The 27765-nt window shown below is 45.8% G+C and overlaps 1 protein-coding gene across 5 annotated transcripts; it reads left to right on the forward strand.

The window, feature by feature from the left end:
- Positions 1 to 26: 26 nt before the first annotated feature.
- Positions 27 to 27561, forward strand: PDPR (pyruvate dehydrogenase phosphatase regulatory subunit). 5 transcript variants are annotated; one of them, XM_040615106.1, is made up of 18 exons: positions 27 to 99; positions 930 to 1232; positions 3562 to 3695; positions 4663 to 4744; positions 4837 to 5000; positions 6007 to 6128; positions 6985 to 7102; positions 8458 to 8607; positions 11852 to 12044; positions 13578 to 13702; positions 15390 to 15545; positions 15648 to 15781; positions 16175 to 16323; positions 17667 to 17779; positions 18147 to 18241; positions 18894 to 18983; positions 19261 to 19443; positions 20351 to 27561. In XM_040615106.1, the coding sequence occupies exons 2-18, from the start codon at positions 1006 to 1008 to the stop codon at positions 20753 to 20755; spliced, it is 2640 nt and encodes an 879-aa protein (XP_040471040.1). In that variant the 5' UTR covers positions 27 to 99; positions 930 to 1005; the 3' UTR covers positions 20756 to 27561. The 5 variants fall into 5 exon arrangements, with proteins under 5 accessions (XP_040471040.1, XP_040471042.1, XP_040471039.1 ...); XM_040615108.1 differs by having other exon boundaries at positions 38 to 99; positions 933 to 1232; XM_040615105.1 differs by lacking the exon at positions 27 to 99 and adding an exon at positions 195 to 535.
- The last annotated feature ends 204 nt before the right edge of the window (positions 27562 to 27765 follow it).

A 27765-nucleotide genomic window follows, 5' to 3' on the forward strand; every position in this document is an offset into this window, starting at 1 on the left:
GGCCGGCGGGCGGGTGACGCGACGCGGGGGGGGCGGCTGTCGCGCCGCGGCTGGCGGCCGTAAAGCGCGGAAGGTCAGTCAGGCCTCCCCCTGCCCCAGGTGAGCCGGCGCGTCCCCGCGGCCCCGGCCCGCTCCTGCGGCCGCCGCCGGGGCCCAGCCCGCCCGGGGCCCCCCGCCGCCGCCACCGCTCCTTGCCCGGCCCTTCCCCTGCCGGCGGCCCTGCCTCGTTACCCCGCGCGGGGCCGAGCAGGCCGAGGCGGCGGCGGCTCCCCGCCGTGGCGCCGGCCCCTCAGGCCGGGCGCGGGCAGCCTGACGGCGGTACCGTGCCTAGGCGCGGGTCTGCGGCGTGAGGCGGGCCGCGGGTGAGGGGAGCACAGGGCCCTGCCGTGACCTCCCCGCCGCGGGTAGCGGGCTGCGCTGGGTGGGCGCTGCCACAGGTCCTGGGTAGCGCCTGGTGGCAAAGCTCACGTTAGCGAGGGCGCGTCCGTGGTGCCTTGTGCTAGTGACTGTTCGCAGACTTGGTTTCCTTCCTCAGGTAAGGGCCCGGCAGCGTCAGTGATCAAGCTTATCCTCTTAGTAGCCTTTATGAAAGATCACAGAGCGTGATCTGTGCCCGCTGGCTTTTTGTACTCTACCTGTTGTTGGTGAGAGTGTTCTCGCTCTTCTTTGCCAGCTTTCATCTGGTTTTTAGCTCATTGTCAAGTTATACCGCCGTCAGAAATGGTGTGACGCTCTGCCCATGACACGATCCAAGTTTAAATCGTAATAGCAAGGCTGTTGTTTCAGGACTGAATAACTGCTCTCCTGTTTGTTTACTCATCAGCTTTTCCATGTCCACTTATACCCAACACACCATGTGATGTTTGCTGCTGCCAGCCTTGTATATAATAAGATAAGTGGTAATGTGATTCTCATCTTTTCCTTCCTAGAAGGAGTGGTACTGAGTTAACGTCCGAACACATCTAGGTGGTGCTTTAAAAAAACAACTGACAAATAGCTGCCAGGATGTTTCTCCGATTACTGTCAGATACCCGGTGGCGGGCGGCTAACCCCAAATGGAGGAGAATGACCTGCTCCCGGCGAAGTACCTCAAGTACTCAAGAACCTCACCCGGCTTCCTTGCCAGCACAGGCGCAGGTTGTCATCTGTGGTGGTGGAATCACAGGCACCTCTGTGGCATATCATCTTTCCAAGATGGGTTGGAAGGATATAGTCTTACTTGAGCAGGGCAGGTAAGGATTTCTGGTAACAAAACCGAAGAACCAGGACTTGAATGCGTAGCAGCGTCTGCTGTAAAGTGTTATTTCTATCTCTGCACCTGGACCCTTGGAATAAGATCATACTGAACATAAGTAATGACACTTACTACATTTTTGCAAGCACAGGGCAGGCCTGCAAGGTCAGTTGACCTTGGTTAAAGGCCAGACTCCCACACAGCCATTCTCTTTACCTCCTCAGCAAGGTGGGGAGAAGGTAGGCTGAGAAAGCTTGCGTACCAAGATAAAGACATGGAGATCCCTTATCAGTTACTGCTTTGGGCAAAACAGACTTGCACTATGGAGAATTAGTTTAAAATAATTAAAGAATTAGTTTATTTCATGCTAGTTAAAATAGATTCAGGTAATGAGAAACAAAACCCAAATATGAAAGCATTACCTTTCCTTTCCCATGCTCAGTTTTACTCCTGCACTCCACTGTCTTCTACACCTTCCCCTGCCAGCCCACCCTCCGCCCCAAGAAGCGCAGGGGGTGGATGGTGGGGTTATGATCAGTGCTGGGCTCCAGTGCGGGTCCTCCATGGGCTGCACTTCCCATCAGGAGAACTCTGCCCTGGCATGGGTTTTCCATGGACCACAGTTCCTTCGGGAGATATCCATCTGCTCTGGCATAATTACAGGTAATAATGTAAAACACAGTGCAGCTGACAAAGACAGATGGACCATTTTAAGAGAACTAAAAATCCATGTAAATCATCCAGCCCCTATTGACCATCTCTAGAAGTGGGATGCAATACGTATATAAAAGCATTACACCACTAACAAAGCTTAAAAGAGATTGCAGGAGATGTGGAGGTTATAAGCGGACATCACTAAAACATCACCCAGTAAGCTGGTTAAAGGCTGGGATTATCTCGTTTGTTGCAGGATTTAGTGCCTGTCTGTAAAACAGTAAGGCTGTTGCAGTGTGGCTGAATGCAAGCCTTTGTACGCCTTGGTGAGCTGGATCTGCAGTCTGGCAGAGCACGTAGCGCCTATTGAAAGCTAGCTGTGCAGCCCTTACCTGTTCTTAGATTTCCATTGCAGACAGATCTGTGTTGTTTTCATTAATCAGTTTGGAGACCTTGGGTATGAGGCAGTGCTAAGGCTTTATGGGTTTTGAGAGGTGTTTATTGCAGCAGCTTCTGACACCCTAAATAGGTGCTGGACTGAGCATATTTATTGTCTGGCTTGGAGCATCTCAACTGTTGCTGCCTTCAGGAATAATTAGCTGTGATTCCTTGACGTTGCATGGTTGGGAGGCGGGTACTATTGGGTTCTTTATAGTTGCAAAGAGAGGAAATGGGGCAGTCTTGGCTGAGAGCTTGTGAGCGGTGTCCTGAGTGAAACGAGGTGCTAGGCTTCATTTGTAAGAATGTTATCTTTACAAGCTTGGAGTTGGGTACAAGTACTCCATTACAGACTTTCATTGAGTTAATGTTGTACAAGCTCAGTCTGCACATGCTCAAGTAAAAAAGGATGTTGCATTAGCAGAAACAACGTGAAGCTCAGCCTGGGGAGACTATGCGTCAGCTGTTTGGGTTGTCATTGAGCAGGGACGTGAGGAATACCTCACTCAGCTGGTTCCCAGGCTGGATTGCTAGGCCAAAAGCAGTCTTGTCAAAGGCTTGCATAGGCAAATGGAAAACCGCAGGATCGCTTTAGCAGCAGGAAGGATGACTTGGAAGTATTGTGGAAGCAGGTTGTGAGGGAGATGCTTAAATCTGATTATCTTGCCTTCCTGTGTCTGTACTGCAGGGAGTTTTTAATAGGTTTCTACCTCTACAGCAGCCCTTCACCAAATAGCTGGATGGACAGTGGTTTAAGGGCAGTTTAAAAAGGGACCAGAAATACGTGTACCTGTCTACGGCAGTTGCTGCCCAGTAGGAGGAACTCGTTCTTACTGTAAAGATGCCAGACTCAAATCCAAGTTAATTTTCATTTGAGGGAAATCCTACTTTGGAGAAAGAAAGAATCAGGTAGGCAGGTTGACTTAAGCATAAGGTAATTTTTCATTCAAGTGCTTTCTTTGAAAACTTTCAGTGTTTAGGGCTGGTTAAGAAATGGTTTAGAAATGGTTTTGGAATACAATGCATTTTCAAAAGCGAGCTGAAGGAAAAGCATTCTCAAGGTTGCATTATCCCTGCATCATCCAACTTCCAGCTTTTGGTCTGATACGTTTGGGGGAGGTTGCTGTCTGGTTTATGCTGTCAGCAGAGCTGCTGGAGCAGCCTGACGTGGTGGGGGGTTGCTCGTCTCTGTGCTGGTCAGCAGCATGAGGCCACCTTTGCCACTTCTCCTGCAGGTTAGCTGCTGGTACCACTCGCTTCTGCGCTGGCATCGTGAGCACGGCCAGGCATGTGTCCATAGAGCTGAAGATGGCAGACTATTCAAACAAGCTCTACCAGCAGCTGGAACAAGAGACGGGAGTAGTAACAGGTGCTGAAAGTATAATCATTGAGTAGTCTTTGGGGAACTGAATCAAAGTCCTGACACTGAAATACAAATGTAAATTTATGGTGTCTTAAGGGTTGGTGGTTCCTGTTCAAAAACAATACGTTTGGACAGAATCAGATGCAAAGGGATGTTACTAATGCAGTCAGAGGAGTGGGAAGAGGAGTATTAGATGGGCAAACCGAAGGCATCCTACCTGCAAACTGACAGCTTTTATGTTGTCTGTAACTCGGGCAAACGCAGGTGAATTTTCACAAGTATTGCAGTGACTGGAGCAAATGGCCCATTTTCTGCACTGACTCATTTCTCAAAAAGAGAAGGTGGTTACCAGAAGCGCTAAAGCGTAGGCAAAGCAAGGTATCTTACTCTAGTCTTATCCTGGAAATAACCTGGAAAGAAAATGTTGTGTTGAAATTCTCCCTCTCCCTCTGAAATGCTTAGGCATGTACTGACAGCAAGAACTTGGTCGCTGAAAAGTTTTCTGCTGACAAGGACTTGTGATGTATGTCAGACTCAACAGAGGTTAATAACTGTGCCTGTAATTAAGATTAGTATTACTCTATTGCAGGTGGAGGAGTCAAAAAATGTCTGCATTTAGTAGTTGAGGTTTTAGTCTTCTGAGCAGTTATTAGATCACTTTTTGCCAGTAACCTCTCTCTCTTTTAATGGTCTATGTGTGAAGTTTGATTATGGATTGTTTTTTAATAAACATGAGTAAATGTAGTATAAAGAGTTAGCACACAAGTCAAAATTTAGTTGCTTTTTTAAAAAGTTGACTGATGGGGTTTTTCATTACTAGCTGATAAGTGTTTAAAGATATTTGAGGATCTGGGATTTCCAGGCTTCAGAGTAGTGGAAGCAACAGGTCTGCAATTTTATTAAAGCAGTGTGTCTGAGATTAAAAGGAACTGAAGATCCTGTCCAAATCTGACGACTTTGGTCATTGTCCCAGGGTATGTGAAGACAGGCTCTATTTCACTGGCTCAGACTCAGGATCGACTGATCTCCCTGAAACGCATTGCTTCATCGCTGAAGTACGTATAAGCAGGAAATATAAACTGATCTTAAGTTTGTACCAGCTCTCCTGCAAGACTAATGACGGCATTTTTCTGATGTTCTGTGGCAGCGTAATGGGTATACCTTGTGAAATTATCACCCCAAAGCAAGTGGCACAACTCCACCCACTGATCAACATCCATGACCTTGTGGGGGCCATGTATGTGCCAGAAGATGCACTCGTGTCATCTGCCAATGTGAGTCTGGCTCTGGCAACCGCTGCCTCACGGAATGGTATGAGGTTTTTTTATCTATAGAGTGTTCTCCTGCATGATAGTCACCTTCTTTCCATAAAAGAAAATTATGTTCTGCGTCTCTGTCGGTATTCTAACTGAGCACTGAAGACCAAAATTTGGTTATTTCCATAAGGTTCAGATCCTGTAAAATACATTTTTTCTCAAAAAAGAGGCTGATTTATTTTTTTTTAACATACTGAATCTTTACAGATCTGCTGTGATGGATCAGGCACCAATTTGTTGTGCTTACTGGTTATTAATTTCTCTGAATAAGCACACTCTCTTATCATAAAAATAATCTTTCGTAGGACCCGATTCAGAATTACACATCAAAAGAGTTTTAATTACCTACAAATGAAAAGGTATGACTGAGTCCTTGGGGAACGTTTCACTGGGCACGTATGCTTTGGAAATGGATTTGGAAGTGTGGTAATAAGTGCTATTTGCCCAGCACTTTGGCAAAATTTGAGTGGTCTATAAGTGGGAGAAAGGTTACATGTGATAACAGAGATGAAGCTCATTAAGGGTGAAAGTCCATCAGATTGGAAGAAGCTACTTAGGAAGATACTTCTCAATTTCTCTTAGTCCATCTTTTTTTTGCACTGTTAATTGATTATTTTTTTTTTTTCACAAAGTGACTGATTTCCCATAGAAGAACCAGTCTTGCCATCTGAAACTACAGACTTTGTTGTATAAAGAAATTTAAATGAAAAGAAACCTGTAGTTGAGACTCCTTTTGTGTTTTTTATGCTCGAGTGTATTTATCACCCAGATTATCACATGGGAAAAAGTTCTGTAAATCTCAGCCTTTAAATTATGTACAAATTGTTGGCGTGACGTTTTACAAGTAACAGGGTTTTGCTTAAGAATTACTGGGTCAAGAATAGAAATTTTGTTTTAAAGAGAAAATAAGCATTTAGGTTCAGTATAAGGCTTCAATGTTAGCAGCCTGACACATTGGAAAGAAGGTTTGTGGTATACTGACTTTGTCGTGTCCTCTCCAGGTGTCCAGATTTACGAACGAACGAGTGTCAGTCATGTTGCAGTCCAGAATGGTCGTGTGACTGGAGTCGAGACCGACAGAGGACAGATTCAGTGCCAGTACTTTGTCAACTGTGCTGGCCAGGTTGAATTATTAGAATTTTTCTTTCTTTTTTCCCTTTGGTTAAGAACATGTGCGCTTTCCTCACGATTTTGTTTTCCTTTTTTTTTCTTTTTTTTTTCTTTTGGTTTGTCCTTTGGCTTGGTTTACTGGAGTAGGTTAAAATCATGTTTTTCAGCATCTTAGACCAGCAGGGGTGTGAAGGAGAGCAGCACTTTGCTTGGCACCACAGACTGCTGAGCAGCACCCTGCAGCTTATTGGTACAACTCTGCCCATGGTCTCTCTCCTGGGGGGTGCACCCTTCTGACATGAAAAATTTTGCTTTCTTAGTAAGAAAATTTTGCTCTCCCTTAGTGAGACAGTTAAGTCTCTCGCCACCCTTCTCTCTCTCTCTCTCTCATATCCCCTGCCCCCAGTCTTTTTTACCCCTTTAGTATCATGTCTTCTCCACTGCAAAAATACATCTGACAATTGCTGTTTCTCACCTAGCAGCTGCCTGGCTTATTAGTACCGGTTCTTAGCAGTACAGGCACCTAAATCCTGACTATTCTGCTTCTAGAGGCTGAGCCTAGTATTGACCTTGGTGTACAGATCTTATTTTGCTTTTGCGTTGTAAGTTGATACTACTTAGTCTTGAATCAGAGCCCCACTTTTCCAGATCTTATATGAGGAACAGAGAACAGTCTTTATCCTAAACAACGCAAATTCTGAGAAAAGAAAAATATGTGTCTATTTTAAGGTTTAGGGCAGGTAACCAAATCTTACTTGGTCTTCTGTGAAAGCAAACTCACAGAGGTGACCTGTGCTTTTGTCTTGCCTTTTTTATTGGAGTTAATTTTCTTCTTTAGCATTCTAACCTGCACATGGTTTTTATTTCAGTGGGCTTATGAATTGGGGCACTCTGGGAAGGAACCAGTCAATATCCCCCTCCATGCCTGCGAACACTTCTACCTCCTGACACATCCTTTGAAGGAACCTCTGGCAAGCAGCTTACCAAGTAAGGATTCTTCACCTTTGCTTTGCTTTTATCAGTGAATAATATCTGCCTTTCCAAGGCAACACGTGGTTTATGACAAAAAGGCCAACTAAGGGCTGTGGGTTCTCGGCTTATTTGGGACTGTGAAGTGTGTTCTAGCTGAATTGCTCTGAATATCCTTTCAGTGGTAGAAGGAATCTCTTGGGAAAGTTTTTGCTGCGGAAGTTGATTTTCAGAGTTTGCCAAATTAGCAGGAGAATGACCTTGACTCTAGCTTGGCTAGCAGGTGTCTCTCAGACTTGGATTTTTGCATTTGTGGGCTGGAGAGGGTGCTAGCCTTGGCACTGTGTTTTCCTTGCAGGCTGCTGTCCCCAAATGGCCCATCTATTCCTTTCCTCCAACTGAAGCTAAGGCTTTACAATGGCATTTACATGTCTATGAGCTGTAGGGGCAACCAAACACTTGAGGTAATTGCTCCTCCCCATGTTCTGGCTTTTGGATCTCAAAGAAAAGCCCTTGTGTTTGAAAACTGTGGTTGGGAAGTAGAAGGCTCTGCTTATTTACTCTCAGTCATTAGCAAGATTTTCTGCTTCTAGGGAGTAGTGTATATACTCTCCAGGGAATTCAGCTCCCTGACCAGAGTCCCCAAGTGTTTTGCTTTTACTTGACTGAGTAATTAAAAAAAAATAATATATATGTATATTCACACACACACAGAGATATATATTCACAGCTTTTCTGTACATGGAAACAATTGCTACGGAACATGTCAGGTGGAGTATCATAAATGCTTCAAGTTGGCACTACCACTGGAAGAAGCAATCTAGACCTGTTTGTCCTTACCCCAGTGCTGCCCACCTTTGTGCTGATGGTCTGCAGCAAACTGGATCAGTGATGCATCCCCATTAAAATTAACTGTCCTCAAAATAGGAAGAGAAAGAGGGGGAGGGCAGGACGTCTTTTGATGGAAGGTCTGGTCTGGGGTGTAGTTCCAGTGGAACTAAGCCAGTATAACAGTTTGTCAGTCCCACAAAGGGTCTGACTCCTTCCTGTGTCCTCCCACTCCTGGTAACACCATCCTCCTGGCTTGGGTGCTCTTCAGGCTCAATTCAGTTCACTGCACTGCCCCAAAGTTAACATGCATGGTTGTGGTGGGAGTTAGTGCTGGTTCAGTAATCTAAACTTGCTCACCAAGGTATCACATGAGAACCAGAACAGTGTGAAAGTGTGGGGTTGGGGAACTGAGGTTGTCCCGTCTCGTGTCAGGAGGCCACCAGCCTGTCACCACACCCCATCGTTGGTGTTTGTGGAACAGCTGCCTGACACAGCTATCCCTCCTCTCAATTCCCTTCCCACCTCTTTTCTTTCCTCTGCAGCTATTGTAGACCCAGATGGCAGGATCTACATACGCAACTGGCAAGGTGGCATCCTCTCGGGAGGCTTTGAGAAAAACCCCAAACCTCTCTTCACGGAGGGACGGAACCAGCTGGAGATTCAGAACCTTCAAGAAGATTGGGATCATTTTGGTATGTTAGGGAAGAAAGATTCCCACAGCAGTGAATCACAGCACGGTCAGGGCTGGAAGGGACCTCTGGAGACCACCTAGTCCAGCCCCTGCTGAGGCAGCTCTCCTAGAGCAGGTTGCACAGTGTTGCGTCTGGGCTTTGAATGTCTCCAGAGAAGGAGACCCCAGCGCCTGTCTGGGCAGCCTGGCCCAGTGCTCAGTCACCCTCACAGTAAAGAAGTTCTTCCTCATATGCAGGTGGAACTTCCTGTGTTGCAGTTTGTGCCCATTGCCCCTTGTCCTGTTGCTGGGCACCACTGAAAAGCCTGGCCCCATCCCCACCAGCACAGCCTTCTGGTGTATCAGCCACTCCTCCCAGTTCTGTCCCATCAGCAGCTTGCTGAGGGCACGCTCAGGCCCTTCATCCAGGTCAGTGATGACTAAGTTGAACAGGACCGGACCCAGTCCTGACCCTGGGGAGCACCAGGAGCTACAGGCCTCCAGCTCGACTCTGCCACTGGTCACAGCCCTCTGAGCCCTGCTGTTCAGAAACACGTGAAGCACGTGGCTTCAGCAGAAGGCCGAGTTAGCAGCAATGCAGGCTGTTGTTGACCAGCTAGCGTGTGTCTGCCTTTACCTGAAGGGTGTGGGAAAGATGAACGTTCTCTTAAATTCATTCACTTCTTCATTTGTCAGTAATTTGCATAAAACCCCTTTACCAAAGGAGACTACATCAATATCTGTGTAGTGTTTAAAAACACCCACTAACCCTTAGCATGTATGAATTTCCTCTAGTGCAGCGAGGTACTGCATAAACTGTGCAGCACTCTTCTTCCATTTCATTTGATTTTTGACTGTCAGTGCCACATGCTGCTCTGCTTGTGACACTGGGGATCGGTGCTGTTGACCTGCCATGTAGCCGTGGTATTTTGTTTCGGCTTCTCTCTTCAGTAGTGACTGCCAAGTGCATTTCCATCGCTGGCGGTTGCTTTGTGGATAGAACTTGGTATTGTTGCTTCCCGGATTTCATCCCACCATTGACAGTGGTGGTTTTTATATTCCAAATATTCTGTCTTTCTCTTCCTGTTTTACTTGATTCTATTTTCTTATTCTTTATGTACTTTTATATGGAGGGCTCTTTCTGTAGCAAAGAACACAGCATAGTTAATGAATCCCTTTCTTCCCCCCCCCTTTTCATTCTTGATAAGTTTGTGTGTGCCCTCTCATCTTCACATTTGCCTTTTTTTCAAGGATCCTGTTTTCCCTTGTGTCAGAGCACTTTGCATCCCTTGTGAAGGCACACGCATTTTTTACTGATTTCTCTCTGCAGTGGTAGTGTGTTCTTCCAGCTACTCCCCAGGTTAAATCAATTAATTTTACTTCCATTTCTGTGAGATGCCATATTGATACCATAGAAGTTTGAACTCTAGGGGTGGAGCCAGGATGGGGTGCAGTTTTGTTCTGGCCTGTGCTGGAGGTTTTTAGATCTGTAGATGCCTGCAGACTAGCTAGAAGCTAATGCTTCACTGTGAATTGCTTGAGCTCTGCACCCACTTCCTTTTTGGTTTTCTAGGTACTGCTGAAGTGAAAAGCAGCTACGTGCTGGCACCCACAAATTGACCGAGTTTCAGAAGCAACTGTGTGCTGTGTTCCAGCATTGCCCTTTTATCTGTTCAAACATACCGAACAGTTGAGCAGAGTCAGAGCTTACTCAGCCAATATTTGATCCTTTTCTAGCACTGCAGTTCCTGTGGTTTGAGCTCTTGCATTACTGCTTTGATCTCTTTTGTTGGAACACCTTTCAATTTTGAAATAACCTTTACAGTTGCTTAAATGTTGGGATGGAGATGAGGATAAATCTAATACTGATCTCTCTTTTTAACAATGAGAAAAAAAACCCTGTAACTACAGGTTCTCACTCTGGAATTCTAATACACAAGAGAGGGAAGAAAAAGAGCAGGTCAGAAAGACCTTCTATTTGTAACTTCTTAGGTAACGTGAAATCTGATTATTTTACTGCTTGTGTAAAGCAGAGGAGTGTTATTGGTGCTGAATTGTGAGGGTTTTTACCCGCAGTACTATGCAGAGGTAACTTCTGGACAAGAAAAACAAAATAGGTAGCTTATCCCGTTATTAATGCTCTCAAATGTCAGACTGTGAAGAATTGCCAAAAGACCTTTCCAGCGTGACTGGGCAATGAAGTGGCAAGGAAATTCAATGAGGATAAATGTGAAGTGACGCAAGTGTCTGGGTGTGTGTGGGGATGGTCTTATTTTCACCATACAAAATGATGGGCTTCGAACTGACCTTGGGGTTGTATTAGTTCTGTGAAGACATCAGCCCAGCAGCAGTCAAAGCAAAAGACAAGTTAGACATTCTTAGGAAAGGAGCAGAAAACACAATCATCATGCAATACTAAATCCTTGGTTTGCCAGGTAGGGGTTGTTGTAGGCTGCATATCTCCAGAGGGTGTCGTGTGACTGGAGAAGGCCCGCTGAAAGAGCAGCAAGAAGCTGATCAAAGCTTGGGACAGTTGCCAAGTGAGGAATGACTGAGTGGGCTAGGAAAAAGAGATGACGGGAGGGAAATAAACAGACATTTATGAAATCTTGAATGAGATGGACAGGATAGATGGAAGAGTTCACTCTCTTCTGTTTTGCCAACTGGGAGGCATCAGAAACAGTTAATGGAGTGTGAATTTCAAAACAAAGGGAGGTGACTCCTCACACAACAAATGATAAACATGTGGAACTCCTTGGCAGTGTCTGTAGGATGTTTTCATGAGTTTGCTGAAGAGTGGTCATCAGGTACTTAGACGGGAGATCGATGTAGGGATTACTGAATAGGGAGAGCTATCCAGAGCTTGTGAAATGCTCTGAGCTGATGGTGAGTGGAGGCTGGCAGAGTGCGTGGGGCAAGCGTCATACCGATTTGCCTGTTCTTACTCCTCACTGGGTATCTGTTTGATGTTTGTTCCTATTGTTTGCCCTGACAAAACTGAACATGCTCTTGCGCTGTGGAAAACAATACTGGGCTCTTGGTCTGGATTGGTGTGGCTGCTTTTATGGTACGCGGTGTGATCCATGTCGAGTAGTTTGATTCCAGCAGGTAAACGGTTTATCCTGTAACTGTTTCAAAACATGGAAGCAGTTTCCATCTGTTTAGATAACAGCATGGCTCTGTTGTGCTGTCAGGTGTGAAGGTGAAGTAGCTGAAATGTGTCGAGACTGAAGGTTGTGACTTTTTGTCTTTTTTTTGGGTCCTAGAGCCCCTTCTGAGTGCCCTTCTGCGCAGGATGCCGGATTTGGAGGCTCTGCAGATCATGCAGTTAGTGAATTGCCCCGAGTCCTTCACACCAGATATGCGGTGCATAATGGGAGAGTCACCCACCGTGCGGGGCTATTTCGTTCTGGCTGGCATGAACTCAGCTGGTATCTCATATGGTGGGGGAGCAGGCAAGTAAGTGGTTTATCACCGTTACGTATGTAAGTAAGGTTTTAACCAGGAAAAGAGACCGCTCAGATGATCCTTCTGTGTATAATGTTCTGGTCAGTATTTGTCACCTCCTCTCTGACAAAGACTCCTCTTTAGTTTCCAACTTGAGTGAAGGAAAGGAGCAATTGCCATGTTCCGATTGTGTTCTCCTGTGTGTATTCCAAACCTGTGCTGGACTCTGCCGTCCTGCACACCTCTCCTCTGGCATCACATCGCAGTGAGCAGCTGGGGATTAAGTAAGCTTCCCTAGAGCTAACTGGTCTTATTTTTATCTACCAGGAAGAGACAAAAGCTTAGCAAAGGATATATTCCTTCACCTTCTGTACTCCGTGCTTCCCTTTAATTTATTATTTGGTTGAAGTCCTTAGATCATTCAAGTTGACACAGCAGTTAATTTCTCTGAAAGCAGAGTGAATCTGATGCAGATGAAGCACCACATATGTGATGCCAGTGCTGCCAGTACTGCTGAAAGCTGCCAGTGAGCTAGGGATGGAATCATTTCCCAGTAAAACCCAGTTGCTGTGTTAATGTAAATACTTTGACAGGCATGTAAGTGTGATCCCAGCAGCAAAGTTGCTTGCAGAATGATGATCACTCCCTCTGATTGCCATTTGGTTTTGGCAGCCCAGCATCCCTTCTGCCATACAGCCTTCTTAACAAGCTGCTCACTTGTCATGGCAGGTGTTAGTATATGCGTTTGTCTCCACTAGTTTCTGTCCATTGTCTAATAATTGAACTCACCGGGGAAGCAACTCATTATTTTTTTCTTTGTCATATAAATTATAGAGAACCTTTGCAGTCAGGTTCTCTAAGAATCAAAGTATTTCTGAAGGTAAAAGCACGATTTGTCCATTTGTTGCTACATCCTCAAGATAAGCAGCTTAGCTTGCTAATGTAACTTTTAATGATCAGTCTCAAACCCCTTTGTTTTTCTGTTTACTGACTGTGAACAGATCCTTCCGCTCTGCTTTGGTCTGAGCTGCCTTTGTCCTTTAGCTCTGGAGCATGCCTTCCTCCTTCACTGCTAGAAGTGTAGCTAAACATAACTTGGCTGGCACCTCGTGCTGGAATGAATGCTGTCACTGATGGTTTGTGGCTGAGCCTACACCAGGTACTGAAAAATGACAAAAGCAGTCGGCCTCCTAACTCAGACCTAAACATACTGGGCACCTCCTTTTTAGTGTAGCCTGAGGATTTGACACAGTGTCAGCCAGGCTACCTGCCCAGGCTCTGGCTTCATTTACCACGTGTCCTTAACTTCCTGTGGCCCTCTGTGTTTCATCCTAATGGGAAATTAATAATTTGGAAATCTGGTGAATGGGTTTTATAAAGGGAAACCTTCCAGATTCTGCTAGTCTTTAGAATACCATGTTAGTTGTCTTCTCTCTCCGTACTGCAAGAAATTCTCATGTCCAAATTGCTTTGCTTCTGACTTCAAAATTAGACTCTTTCCCTTAAGACACTGGCTGATAGCTCACTCTTTACTTCTTCCATCAGGTACCTGGCAGAGTGGATGGTAAATGGGTATCCATCAGAAAACGTCTGGCCACTGGATTTGAAACGTTTTGGTGCCCTTCAGAGCAGTCGCACTTTCCTCCGTCACCGTGTGATGGAAGTAATGCGTAAGTGAGGTCTCTGCATGCAGTGCTGGCCAGGTTGTCCAAGATTTTCCTCTCTGCTGTGCTGTCTCTCCTCTGTCATTACTCTGAGAATGATTTTCCTTCTTCCTGCCCTCCTTTGTGGCAGTAGGGCCTCTTTTATAGAGGAGAAAGGAAAGGATAGGGGTTTTTTGTATTAGCAATGTTCTTCCTAAGTTTTCTTAAAAGAAATGCTGTCAGTACTGTGCTCTCTTCTATTTCTGTGCTTTGCCTCTGGTATGGGGAGATCGGTGTGTATCTCTGTAGGACTCCAGCCTGATAAAACAATGCCAAGGTCTTAGCTGGGAATATTACACTGTCTCAAACATTGTTACTCTTTGCACATCATTATAGTGTGGAAATACCATCGCTTCCAACTTAAGAGTATGTGTTACAGTTATCTTAGATCATTCAGGAAGTATTTGTAGACATACTCTGCTTTCTCCTGTCAAAGTTTGTGATAAATACCTTGCAGAATAGATCCGAGACATCATTGTGCCCCGTCTAAAGCCATAGTTGCCTCCTGTTGTTTGATTATCTGTCCTGAGATCATGTGGACAACTTCTTTACAAGTTTCAAGTAGACGTATGAAGTCCTCCACAAGTTGCAAAACAGGAACAATTATTTGAATACCAAGTCTAAACTAAAAACATATGTTCAGGTGAAAGCAGAGAAGTTGGGTAAACCTCTTAGTCCTGCTGTATCCAGGAAATAAAAACCTTATGCTTTGACCTTCCTCCCAGAAAAATCACTTTATACTCTGGCCATTATCCTGCAGTTGCTTTCAGATACAAATCTCAATGCTGATAGCTACAGAATCACTCTGTTTTTTACAAGATAAGTACTGTATTCAATTTCTGCGGTTTTATGTTCCCATTCTAATATATTCTTTCCTCCACCACTCTTTCAGGAGTGCCAATACTAGATAATGCCAAGAAAATCATTGCATCATTAACTATGAGGCAAAACTAGTAGAAGTATTCAGTAAGAAATACTCACCTTATCCTGAATTTTAAGCAGCTTATGACCTACGTAGAAATGTAACACTTATGAAGAAGTACTCAGGCATCCTTGAGTTATTACTCCCCAGTGGTGACCAGGGAGGATGCTACACATTTATTAGGGTAACATGTTTTCTAAATAAGAATATTTTGTTTTATATATATATATATATATATATATATATATATGAAAAGCTATAGGAGCCATGTGGAAAAGCTTCAATAATTAGAGAAGGCTGAACTGCCAGTGTTTAAGAAGGTGAATTAGATGATCCTTGTCACTGTGGGCTGCCTACCCCAGGATTAGTATTGTCAAAATGATAAGTGTCTGATACAGTGCGCTGTCAGGGAAGAATTATGCATAATTAATGCTAGTCAATATGACTTAATGAAAAATAGAGAGGTTTTGTTATCTTGACAGATTTGTCATAAGACCATAAGTATCTATAAATACAAGCTTTCTGTGCAAATATTGTTACTCTGATTTTGATTAGCTATAAACGGATCAGAACAGATTTGTCGATTTTCAAAACCAGAAGAGGAAGGTCAGAGCTGTCTTGAGGATATTTTATTAATGGTTCAGATATTAGTAAGTACTGATAACCTGGAAGAAAATTTTAGGTAAAGATAATCACTTTGCCTAATAACATACCTTTGGGTTACCGTTGCAGCTCTCATTTGTGATCTGAAAGTTCCCCGTTGGGACTTCCAGACTGGCAGGCAGCTGCGTACTTCACCACTGTATGACCGCCTGGATGCACAGGGAGCTAGGTGGATGGAAAAGCATGGATTTGAGAGAGTCAAATATTTTGTCCCACCTGGGAAAGGTGAGATCATACTTTCCTCTGCCTAGTGCATCCCTGTTGGTCTATGTAAGATCTCAGCTCATCCCATTTCTGAATTGACGCGTTGATTCTTCTTTACATCAGATCTGCTGGATTTGGATCAGAGCAAAACCTTTTACAAACCGGATTGGTTTGATATTGTGGGTTCTGAAGTCAAGTGCTGTAAGGAAGCAGTTTGTGTCATTGACATGTCATCTTTTACCAAGTTCGAAATAAGCGTAAGTACCTAGGAAGTGACAAAGCATCAGCCTGGTAAGAGTGGCCTTCAGTTTCGTATTGACTGCTTTTACAAAATTGTGTGTCCCCTGTTGGGGATAGATAGAGGAAGTCAAGCTGTATGACCAAATTTAGGTTGTACCACAATATTTAGTATAGAACTTTGCTTTTTGTCTGTCGGGTATACAGTTTATAGAAATACCTGCTTACTCTATCAACAGAATTTGACCTCCAGCACTACATCACCATTGTATCCTATTACACTTGAGACATCAGTTCACTGTCATTACGAATTGAATGAATTTGGGCCAGGACGTTGCGATCTTAAACTGCCCCAGTGGATTTGTATTGCTCAGACAGGTTGTCTGACTTTCTCTCCCTTTCAATTCCTGTAGTCCACAGGAGACCAGGCCCTGGAGAGTCTGCAGTATCTCTTCTCAAATGACCTGGATGTGCCAGTTGGGCATGTTGTGCATACGGGCATGCTTAATGAGAAAGGAGGTTATGAGAATGACTGCAGCATAGCACGACTGAGCAAACGCAGGTAGGTATGCAGACAGTGTCTTTATCCATCACCCTCTGGGTGTTAGAGCCTTTAAGAACCTCTTAATGAAGATCACAAAGTTTTTTCACCACTGTAAACTAAAAAGAAAAATTGCAGTTTTCCACTTACATTCCTAATTCAGTAACCCAAATGAAAGGGAGCTCCTGAATTTACGTATGTTGAGGGAAATACGCCTTTGTCTGAGACTACAGATGAAGATAGATTTCTGCAAAATGTTAGGCCTTCAGATGTTTAATTGCACAATTGAAATACAGTTTGTTTTCAGCAGTCATTAGAGTTTATTAATTTAGGTTGTCATCTAAAGTGCAAACCAAATGGTTCCTCATTGGCTCCTGGCCAGTCTCCTCACTGGAATTGCATGCTGAAAACACTATTTTTTGATTATTTCAACTTGCATTGTAGTATGGGTACTCTAATTCTCAGCTCTGCAGTCTTCCATGGTTCGTTTTTTGTGTGCTCTCTGGTGCAAACTGACATGATCACAGTATCTCATCCTTAGACTCAACAGTTTGGGCTCTCTTTGGCATTCAATCAAAAAACTTTCTCATTTTTAAAAACTTCTTCACGGGCATGTCCCAGCTGAATGTTGATTTTATTTCTCTGGACCGTTTTCTGTGTGTGCTTTCATTGTATTGGTATGAAAGCATTCTTCTTTGCTGCTCTTTCAATTAGAAACAGCTTTTCTTTCTCTTCCTCTTCTGTCTGTATTCATGTATTGCTTAAAAGTACTGTCCTTCTCTGTGTGAAACCAGGAGCTTTCCTCCTTGCCTAGTCATTTCTGCAGATGTTATCTCTGTCAGTAATGTACTTTAACTTGCAGCTTGTATGAAAGAAGACTTATGCAACAAGTAGCTCATTTTCACATATCAAGTGGAGTTCTCTTTTTGGAAACTGTTAATAATAACTGCCATTGTGTGTGAAAAGACTCACGCTGAAACAAGAAATTGCTGTGTGAACCATGCACTCTTCTGACTGTCAGAGCAGACAATCACTGGTCGTGAAGAGCTGCAAATACCTTCTGCAAAACAATTGTGACTTTTGAAGTACCCTGTAAACCTGCTGTAAACTGCCCATGTTCCACTTCTAGTCCCTTCTTGTCACTGGACTGACTGCTGCTAATGCTTGAAGGCTGGGGTTTCTCATCATGACAGAAGTGATGGCATTGATCCAGAGACTCTAGCTGTGGTTTTTTGCAAACCAGCTTGTTTTGGTCTCCTGTTAGCTCGGAAGCTGCTGAATCGCTCCAGTAGTTCATGGACAAAGAATGAACTGAATCATCTTGTGGCTGCTTGTTCATTGTTTGTGGTTTCAATTTGTTCCAGCTTCTTCATGATCTCCCCTACTGACCAACAAGTCCATTGCTGGGCCTGGCTGAAGAACCGCTTACCCAACGACGGCAACCTGACCATGGAAGACGTGACCTGGAAGTACACGGGTAAGAAATCACTGAATGCAGACCTCCTTATACAGCCTGGAATCACAAATGATGTCTTGTGCTGCATGCCCGTTAATTTTTTAAGGTGTCGGAGTGGTGACTGGGTCTCCTTTCCAGACAGCTGGATGAGAACAGCAATTCAGAGACTTCCTTCCAGCATGCCCTGAGCTGGGAGACAGCTTTTCCTTTGCTGTGGACTGTCAGGAGGGAGAGTTTAATGTCTCTTTCCTCCGTTATTAAGTGTAAACATACCTATTGGTTCAGTAAACACTAAGGTTTTAGAAATTGGAGTGTGCACATATGTAAGGTAGACACCGGGCAAGGCTTCTCCAGGCTTATCCTAGTATTGTTACCTGCCCTTCTTTAGCTCTCAATCTGATCGGCCCCCGTGCTGTCGATGTCTTGTCAGAGTTGTCATATGCCCCGATGACTCCAGAACACTTCCCCTCTCTCTTTTGCAAGGTGAGTGACTGTGCTTCCTTCCTTCTCACCCCACTAGGTTTTTTCGAAGCGTCTGTGGAAGGAGGGGAAGAATTATGCTTTGGATAGTTAGAAGGGAATTTAGATTCACACGCAACTTTGCTGCAGTTTCCGAGCAAAGCTGGTAATGAACTCACTAGGCTCACTGCAACTACTCCTCTGTGGGTTCTGCTTGCTGAATGGATAGGTGAATATGCATTTGGTTTCGATATTCCACTCACTCTAGGCTTGGTGCCATTTTATATCTCGGCATATTTCATATAATCAGTCAGGAAGCTGTCGGTCAGAGGAGCAGCTGGGATCGGTGACCGGGGAGTCATTGTTTCCTGTCACATTAAGAAGTTGAGCAGATAGCTGCTATTCAACTTCTGTCTTGTATCTCGAATACAAGCCTGTGTCCTGACCTAGTTCCAGGGCTTATTGCCAAGTGTCATGAAGTGATTAAGAAGTCTGGGTAATGTGACATCACTATTTGAATTTTTAAATTCAAATTCTTTGCAAGTACATGCTGGTTGTGAATACAGTGAGGAATGGGAGAGAGGGCTGGCCGGTGTGGTTTGTGTTACACGTTGTGCTCCTCCTGGATCTCTGCTGTGTTCCGGTTTGGATGATTTCACCCCCTCTGATTCTGCAGGAGATGAGCGTGGGCTATGCTAATGGCATCCGTGTGATGAGTATCACTCACACAGGAGAACCTGGATTCATGCTTTATATCCCCATAGAGGTAAGAGTACACTGTAGCCTTAGCTAATTAAAAAGGTTGCTTGCATGCATAATCAGAAGCACTTTCCAAGTTGACACAGGTATGAAAGGTCTGGTTTGTAGCTTGGGAAAGCTGCCTGCAGGCACCAGGGGGAGTTTCTCTGCTTCGAGTCCCATTCCAGTGGGACAGGCCTTTTGTGCTGCAGCGGCAGGGCACCCTAAGACCCATGGTGGTGTCAGATGCTGTTGCTCTCTCCGGGTGTTAGTCTGCATCTCTGTGTTTCACCCTTCCTTTGCAGTACGCCCTTCATGTGTACAACGAGGTGATGAACATGGGACAGAAGTACGGGATTCGGAATGCCGGTTATTACGCGCTCCGCAGCCTGCGCATTGAGAAGTTCTTTGCGTTCTGGGGCCAGGATCTGGACGCTTTTACCACTCCTATGGAGTGTGGACGCGAGTTCCAGGTCAAGCTGGACAAGGTACACCGCCTCCTGCACTGGGGTGGGTGGAAGAGCGGTACTGAATTGAAAAGGCTGCCAGCCGAACGGATAGATGTCTTGGTTTTGATGGAGCTGTGTGTACTGCATAACTATAACCTATATTTTTATGCTTCAGCAAAGTTCTAGAAATACCAAAAATGTTCTGTCTTCCTCCTTCCTGGGCAGCATTCCTGGTGATCTGTGTAGTGTCCTGTATTGCTCAGGGGTGCTGTCTACCTTACAGATGCTCAGAGTTTGTGTTTCTTCCAGCTGTTTTCCCAATCTGATGAAGCAAAAGCCAGCCTGTGCACCAAGCGGCATTTAATGATGTTAAATATGAGGATAAGCACAGAGGACAGGTGTTTTCTGTTTTTACTAAAATGGGAGTTCTCTGCTTTTACTGAAATGTAAATCACCATAGAGTTTTATCCTGCTTTTGGGGTGGCAGGTGCTGCCGCTGTCACTTGTCTGTCTTCTTTCTTGCATCTTTGCACAAGCCAAAACAAATGCTTGTATCAATTCAGGAAGGGGATGTAGTGATTAGGGATACAAATTTCATGTGCTATTACAGTTTCCCTCTGGTTTATAAAACACGGTAGACTTCTGGAACCAGAAAAATGGCAAAAACTAGAAACGGTGACACAGTTTTCACTCCGGTGAAAATTAGAATGATGTTTTTAAAGGCCGGCTTCGCAAAGATTTTTGTGCCTTTTAACATCTGGAACAACAAATATGATAGGAGAGTTTCTATCTGAGCTGGGCTTCTTACATATAGAAGCAACCTATCTTGACAGGGTGTAGGTTCCAAGCGTAAGTTGACCTCGTGTCAGTAAACTTGTCTGCTAAAACTCGGCCACCACTACAGTTTGTGTTCCTTTCATCAGCTGATGCTTCCCTCTCTCCCCAGGGAATGCAGTTTGTTGGCCAGGAAGCACTGTTGGAACAGAAGCAGAGTGGTGTGTACAAGCGCTTTACCATGTTCATTCTTGAGGACCACGACACGGATATGGACCTCTGGCCCTGGTGGGGGGAGCCCATTTTCCGCAACGGCCGCTATGTGGGCAAGACCACCAGCAGTGCCTACAGCTACACGCTGGAGCGCCACGTCTGCCTCGGCTTCGTGCAGCACTTTGACGAGAAGACAGGAGAAGAGCTGGTGGTGACAACTGACTTCATCAACCAGGGCGAGTATGAGATTGACATTGCTGGGCAGCGCTTCCAGGCCAAAGCCAAGCTCTACCCCTTCAGCTCCCTCTTCACACACCGTCGCCGCAAGGATGAGGTGGAACTGAGCGGCTACCAGAGGGAGTAGTGCTGACTAGACCTGACCTGCTCCTTTTCCCACGCTGGAGTCTTCTCCCACTATCTTCCAGTCCTTTCTCCTCGCTCCATGTATTCCTTTCTTTTCCTTTCTTGTCTTTCAACTTTTAAACTTTTTCCAGTGTGTTATATTTTGTATATTTTAAAACTTTAATTTTCAAGCTTTCCCGATCCTGTCGGTCTCCCTCCTTCCACCCTTTGCTTGCCAGGCTCCCCTGTGCCCCAGCAGATGAAGCACAGTGCTGAGCATGCATCCAGAAGTTCATGGGAAGCCTGTATAGGAGTGAACCCCACCAGGGGCCCTCACCTCGTGGTGGTGGGAAGAATTGGGGTGAACCTCTGAGGACTAGACCCTTCCTCTCTCCTCTCCAGCGTAAGGCATGGGACAGCAGGTGTTTGCTGCCTGTGGTTCAGATGAACGCTGTGACTTCACCCTGCTCTCCGCATACCGCGTTGTAAGAGGGGTCGGCACGTCGGTGCACACAGCAATAGAACGATCAGCTACCTCACTGGCACGCACTTCTCTGCCTTGGTAGTACCTCAGCTGAAGGGATTGAATAGACGGAGTGAAAGGAGTGTGGCAGTGGGATCATAAATTGCTTTCCTTCAGCAAAGCTCTTTGTGTCATGCTCCTCATACAGATGCTTCAAACAGTGCAGCTGGGATTCACCCCTTCTTCAAGTGTCAAAATACACTGATGGTAAATGGTGAAGGGGTGGGGGGATGCTGAATATTGCACACATTTACGTCTTCTTCTTTTTCTTCTTCCCATTGTGAGCACAATCAAAAGCAAAGATTCTCTTTATTTACTTGAAAAAGATCTGTTAAACATTTTCCCCACTTCTGCCACCCGCATACTCATCATGGTTTTTCTGCTCCAGCATCTTTCCGTCTGGAGTTCAAACACAGTGTTGCACTGATGTCTGCCCTGTCAGCCATGATGAACACTTTTTCTAGGGTCTAGAACCTGTTCGAGGCACTTTCTTTTCCAGTTAAATAGCAAGCATCAGTAGTGTAAATACGAGCTCAAAACCCTCCATGGTTCTTGTCTGAAGTTTGCTTTCTGCTGCTTTAGTTATTTCAGGTCATGCCTTCAGCTGAGCGCGGGCTCTGCCAGTTCATGATCCAGATGTTCTCAGTGTGCCAAAGGAGTCGGATGGCCCTTAAGGCAGCCAAGGTGAACGCCCAAAACCTTAACCCCTTGATAGAGGTTGTCAGGGCAAGCTCCCCTATCAAGGGTGATAGGGAAGCTGTGGAAGCTAGGGGTGGAGAGTCAGGAAAGGGTGTAAGAGAATTAAGGATTTGAGCATGCACTGTAGTAGGTTGAACGCAGAGGTCTTCTTTGAGCATTCTCTCCTTTGTGAATGGTGGATTCCTTTGTAGTGTGTGACCTCTTCAAGGATTGCAAACATCTTTTTGAGTTGACATGCAAAAATTCTCCAGTCTCTGAAATGTGGTGACCGTAGCAGGACAGCTTTTTGAGATCTCGCAACCGAGAGTACCCTGCTTGGCTGCTGTAGGTGGAGATTCCACTTGGTTGTCATTTCTTCCACATTCCCCTGTTAACTGCTCTCTGAATTGAAATTTTGCTTGGTGTGTTAGAATTAATTGCTTAAATGAAAGGTTCGTAGGGCATCTAATAGCAGTTGAAAATCTGATCACTTCTTGCATGTCTTTATTGCATAGAGAGATACTGTGGTCCCACTGTTCCTGTGCCGGACGTGCATACCAAGGAGGATCTTGGTCCCTCTGTTGGTTTTATGGGATGTTGCTGTGCCTTCCTTATCCAGGGAAACAGGCTTTCAACCAAAGAAAGAGTTTTATACATGATATTTGGGATGTGTCTTGGAGCAGCCCTTCTGATCGGAGTTTCTTGACCATTTCTTGTTCCTGGTGAGGCATGATGCTTCTTCAGGAGACAAAGTGTACAGCTGAGGTGAGCTAAAAAGTACTTATTGCAACCCCTGAAAAGAGATTTTAGCTCGAACCATTCAGTTTGTTCTCTGCAGAGTTAAAACTAGTTAAGACCAAACTGGAATGTTAGCAGCATGCTGTCCTCTACCAACCACTCGTTCATGAAGTATCATTGAAGTTGCAGCCAGATTATAGTCCTCCTTGTGATTATTTTTTCTTTCCCCTAATTTATAGGCACCTGTTAGTTCCTCAGACAAATTCTGATACGGGCGTCTCTTCCCCAGCAGTTCAGACATTAAAATTGCGTTTTATGAGCTACTTTTGTCATTATGTCTGCTTAGGTTTATTTTATGTCTAGATCTATTGACTTTTCGGTACCAAAAATAGAGTGTGAAAGTAGTTTTCCATCATGCTGATAGAGATACAGCGACACGTTCTGCAGCGCTATGGTTGCTGTTCGAAACCCAGAGATAGATGGTTTGGTAATTGTCAGTCTTGCAGCTCATTAACGCCTACTCTGGCTTTCCCTGCTATGAATTCTGATTCTTGTTTTATATCAGAACCTGTAGCTTTCAACTGCTGTTCAAGCTTAGTCAATTTAATTTCTGGCAGCTATTTTTGACCTTACAACGTTAAAGAATAGTTTGCCTTCATCAACCTGAATACCTGTCAAGGGAACAATTGGAAAGTATGTTTTAAAATAGTGCTAGATACTGAGAGCGAGGAAGGTCCTTCTAGTGTAATGTTTTCTTCCAGAGGTATTAAATGGTGATGTAAGGCTTTTAATCCCTTATCTGATGATTAAAAGTAGAGTGCCTAAAAAAAGAACAACAAAATCAGTCAAAGAGCTACCACCTTTAGTACACCTTCAGGTTAGGAAATTGGAAATCAGATCTTGGAAGCTGCTGTGACGCATCTAAATAACATGGACTGTAAAATCATATATCCTGATTTTCAGCCTTAAAATGCTTTCTGCTGAGAAAGGCGGTTTGTTCTCATTCTGCACGGGAAGACTGTAAACCTTGGGTGGGAAACACTAAAATAGCATCCCCCTCCTCTGCAGCAGCAGGGGCGACGGCCTCGTTCTGTGCTGAAGCAGCAGCAGCAGCTCTGCCCGGCGCACCTCGTGCGGAACCGTCGTGGGGTTGTTACCAGATCTCTGAGCTTTGCTGTCCAGAACGGGAACAGTCCTGGAGATGTTGTTCATACAGGCATCTTTTGTTGCAAGGGAAGTTAACTGGAGTTTAATACAGGAAATGTCTTTTTTTTTGCTAAAATACCATCGGTTGAGCATAACCCATTTAGGATAAGCTTTTTACCCATCAGTGATAAATGTTTAGGAAAGGGTGGGCCGTGGGGGGACAGGCCACTGTGAGTGGCATGCGCTTGGCACATGTAGGCTTGGGTTTTCTTCCCCCAGAACTGAACGTCTGAGGGGTTTGCTGGCGTGGCGGTGGGGCATCCGCCGCAGGGTGCAGCCGGGAGGGACTCGCTTGCCCAAGTGTCGTCTGTGGCGTGGGGAACTTGTGTAAGAGGCAGCACTTACTGGGCAGCCACTTCCCTTAGATGGTTTTTCCAGAGGTATTACGTTGTCTTGCACTTGCTGTGTCCTTTCTGAAGCTCTGGTGTTTTGTTAGTTCTTGAGTGAGTACTGAAAGGCTTGAGTAAAAATGGATGTTAGAGAAGAGAGAGATTGTTGTTCATATTTAATGATCTGAGGATAAAATTAAAGCAGTCTATTTAGGAATGATGTTTTCTGTTTCAGGAGGGCGTGTTACAGTGATTTTTCACGTGTCTTTGCCAGACTTAGTTTCTTCTGGTTTTCTCTGTGCTGGCTCCAGTGTCCACATTTGGTGTGCCTTGTTGGACAGCTTCTTTTTGTACTTTGTGGCAGGGAGGGGAGGCTATGCTGAAACTTCCACTGCATCTCCGAGTCATGGTGTAAGCTTGGATTCCTCCTTTCTACTCTTGCATTCAAGCTGCCGCGGATCATGTTGCTGTTCTACTGCTGCAGCTCTGAACTCCAGCCTGTGCTGCTGTGGGACCTCTTGTGCGCAAGGTTCTTCTCTTCATTCTACCTGATGCTTCATCCTCTGAGCCAGGTTGGCTCTGGATCTCTCTCTGCATCAATTTAAGCTCTTCAACTTGTAGACGGTGCAGGTGCCAACATCCGAACTCCCAGGCGGGTTTGTGGCCACTGTATATTCCACCATTTCACCTTCCCTCTCCCTGTGCCAGGGTTTTCCCACTCTTGCTACACTCTTCTGATCTCCTTCCTCAGGCGGCTGAGTGCAGCAGTTCCTTTTGCCCATCAGAAAGCAAGGCACGGCGAAAGAAGAGCAGGCAAGGGGATGGCAGGGTGGCTGAGCTGAGGCGGGAGGGGAGGTGTGACTGCGGCTTGATCCTTTGCCCCTTACTCAGCCGCTGAAGCCCAGCCTTTGAAAGATGATCAGCCCCGATTCCCAGCCCGGGGAGCATCTTCCTTTGCAGCCCTAGTGCTGGACAAGCCCGAGGCGGTAGCAGTGGCTCTGGGCAGAACCGGGACAGCTTGTTGAGGAGGCGAGAGCAGCAGTGCTGCTCATTTTCCAACATACATTTCCTTCTCTCATCTCCCTTGGCAGTGCAGGAAACCGTGCGCACGGCGGAGGCAGGGTGCGCGCACTCGCTTGCTCGAAACACTTGTCTCTCTCTGGCATGTTCTTGCAAGTGGTGCCTCACCTGTGGAGGTACAGCACTGACATCACTGACCCGGTCCTTCCAGCACGCTTTAACAAGATGGTTACATTTTGGGAAGAAATCTATAGAAACAAGGTAGTTTCCATGCTTTGGGAGGGAGGAGTTGCTTGCAAGAGCAGAAGTCATTCTTATTTTAAACAGAACGTTTAGCTGCTGTCAGTGTCCAGCAAAACATTCACAACCTTCCGATTTGTCTTCCCGAATGATTTTATTGTAATACATGGTCACATTAATTTGTGCCCCGTTTGGGATGTTTTTCTGTTTTAAACTACTTTTCCTTAACTGATTGTTTGCATTTTTATTTAAAAAAAGAACCCATTCAGTTAGGGAACAGGGCCTGGGGAAGGGAGGGGGGTTAATGTCATCAGATGACTTCAAGCTGTCTCTGAAAAGCATTTGAAAATTTTCTTTGCACTTTAAACTTTCCGTAAGCTTTGTGATTGTAGCATGCTTGCAGCCCTCAGCAAGAACAGTCTTTGCATTTGGGAGAGGAAAAAAACCCTTCAAATATTTGTAAATGCCTTAAAGCTTTAGGTGAGGTATTTGGGCACTGATTGTGCCTGCCATTTGGTTTTCTTCCTGGAAAGCTGTGCTGAGTGTGTGAGCAGACACAACCGTCGGCAGATATTTTTGAGCAAGCACTGGGGCTGGCGGAGGCTGCTGTTGCAGTATGCCGCGGGTCTGAGGCTGGAATTTGTAATGAACTAAGCTAAATGAGCCAGCAGCCCCCGTGCCTGTACAGCTGTCTAGGCTGACACCTTCCCTTTTTATTTTTTCCGCCAGAAATGGATTTATTCGCTGTTTTGCTCGTGCTATAATGGGTTTTCTTTCTTTAAAGAAAGAAGCCTGGGCTGGTGTAGAGTATCCTATGAGTGTCTCGTTGCATTAAAGGAAACAAAATTCTCTGCTTGAGTGCTTCCCTGCTGGACCAGCTGACACGTGCAGGCATGGCTCAGGGGACACGGGAGCAGCGGGCATCTGCTGCTGCCCCTGATGGTTGCTGAGATGGCTCTGAGGCTCCTGTTTGTCTCAAAGCTGTGCTGGGTGCCCGATGTCAGGCTGGCTTCTGAGGTACAGCAGGGCACCCAGCGCTGCTTTGCAGGTGCGATGTGCTACGCTGCTCATACGCGCTTCTGCCAGCAAAGCAACCCAAGCCGTGCACGGGGGAAAGGATCACGCATGCACCATGGGTGCAGTTGTTTTCAGACCGCCTGCCAGGCAGCTGGCTGCTGGTAATGTTGCCTGCATCTGCGGGAAGAGTTGGGGAAAACCCTCTTTGGCCCAGATCAAATCCTTGCTGCTGCTCCCGAGACGCAAGGTGTTTCCTTCCCCTCACTTTCTGCTCTGTTCCTGGCTGTGCACGCGTGACAGCTCCTGCTGTCACCAGTTGCGGAGCAGACCTGGGCTGTGCGGGAGAAGGGCTCCCTGCGTCTTGGACAGGTTCCCGGTGAAGGTCCCCTGAGCAGAGACTGCCACCCTGTGAACTGCACCAGCACATCCCTTCTCCACCATTGCTTCTGGGCATCGGGTGCACCCATTTACTCCCCCCAGGCCCCTTCATGCTTTTATCAGTCTGCTGAGACCAGATTTGAAAGGGCTGGCAGGGCTTCTGAAGTGTGCTGCTGCTGAAGTTTTAAGAACAGCAGAAGTTTGAACCTGTGAAAACATTTTCCTAGTGCCTTACGTTTGTGAGCGTTGTGCAATGGGCGTAGCTGAGGTGGGGCAGACAAGGAGCAACTTCAGCAGCGTGGCTCCCCGTCCGTGGCAGCCCTCTCCCGCTCCCCTCGCAGGGTCATGGCAAGCCGACACACGGGCTGTAGCAGCACGGGGAGCTTTTTAATCCCTTTGAGGTCTGGGGTTGTAGAAGCCTTGCGCCGGGTGGTCTGCCTTTGAGAGGAGCGGTGGTCTCGCATCTGCTGGTTTTGGGTTCAAAGGGGTTTGGGAGAGACGGAGCTGCTCTGGTTGCTGGACCCCATGGGAGGACATGGACAGTTGTTCCCAAGCGCACAAGTCAGGGTGAGTTTGCTGCTCTCCACCGAGGCCGTGTTGTTACATACGCTGTATTTATATTGTGCTTTATTTCATTTGATATTTTGGTTGGCTTAAATGTTGCTAGGTTTGTATATTAATAAAGAGGCATTTTAACTATTCCTGAATTTGGCAATCTGTTACGCAAGAGCCTTGTGTGTCTTTGAGGACCCAGCCCCCCTGGACATCTGGATAGGATCCTGCAGGGATGCTGGGCCTGCGGCACGGTCCAGCCTTTGGCGCTGGGAGCTGGAGCAAGACCCGGCCCTGCTGGGTCACGCCAGGGAAAGCTCTTCCCCTGCCAGTGCCTGCACCCGCTTTCAG

Source organism: Falco naumanni, chromosome 15, assembly GCF_017639655.2.
Source record: "Falco naumanni isolate bFalNau1 chromosome 15, bFalNau1.pat, whole genome shotgun sequence".
Lineage (NCBI taxonomy): Eukaryota > Metazoa > Chordata > Aves > Falconiformes > Falconidae > Falco > Falco naumanni.

Coding starts and splice junctions, on each gene's coding strand:
- PDPR (XM_040615106.1), top strand. CDS start 1,006: ATGTTTCTCCGATTACTGTCAGATACCCGGTGGCGGGCGGCTAACCCC. Junction 3,696..4,662: donor AGAGACGGGAGTAGTAACAG/GTGCTGAAAGTA, acceptor TCATTGTCCCAG/GGTATGTGAAGACAGGCTCT. Junction 18,984..19,260: donor TGCTTTATATCCCCATAGAG/GTAAGAGTACAC, acceptor CTTCCTTTGCAG/TACGCCCTTCATGTGTACAA.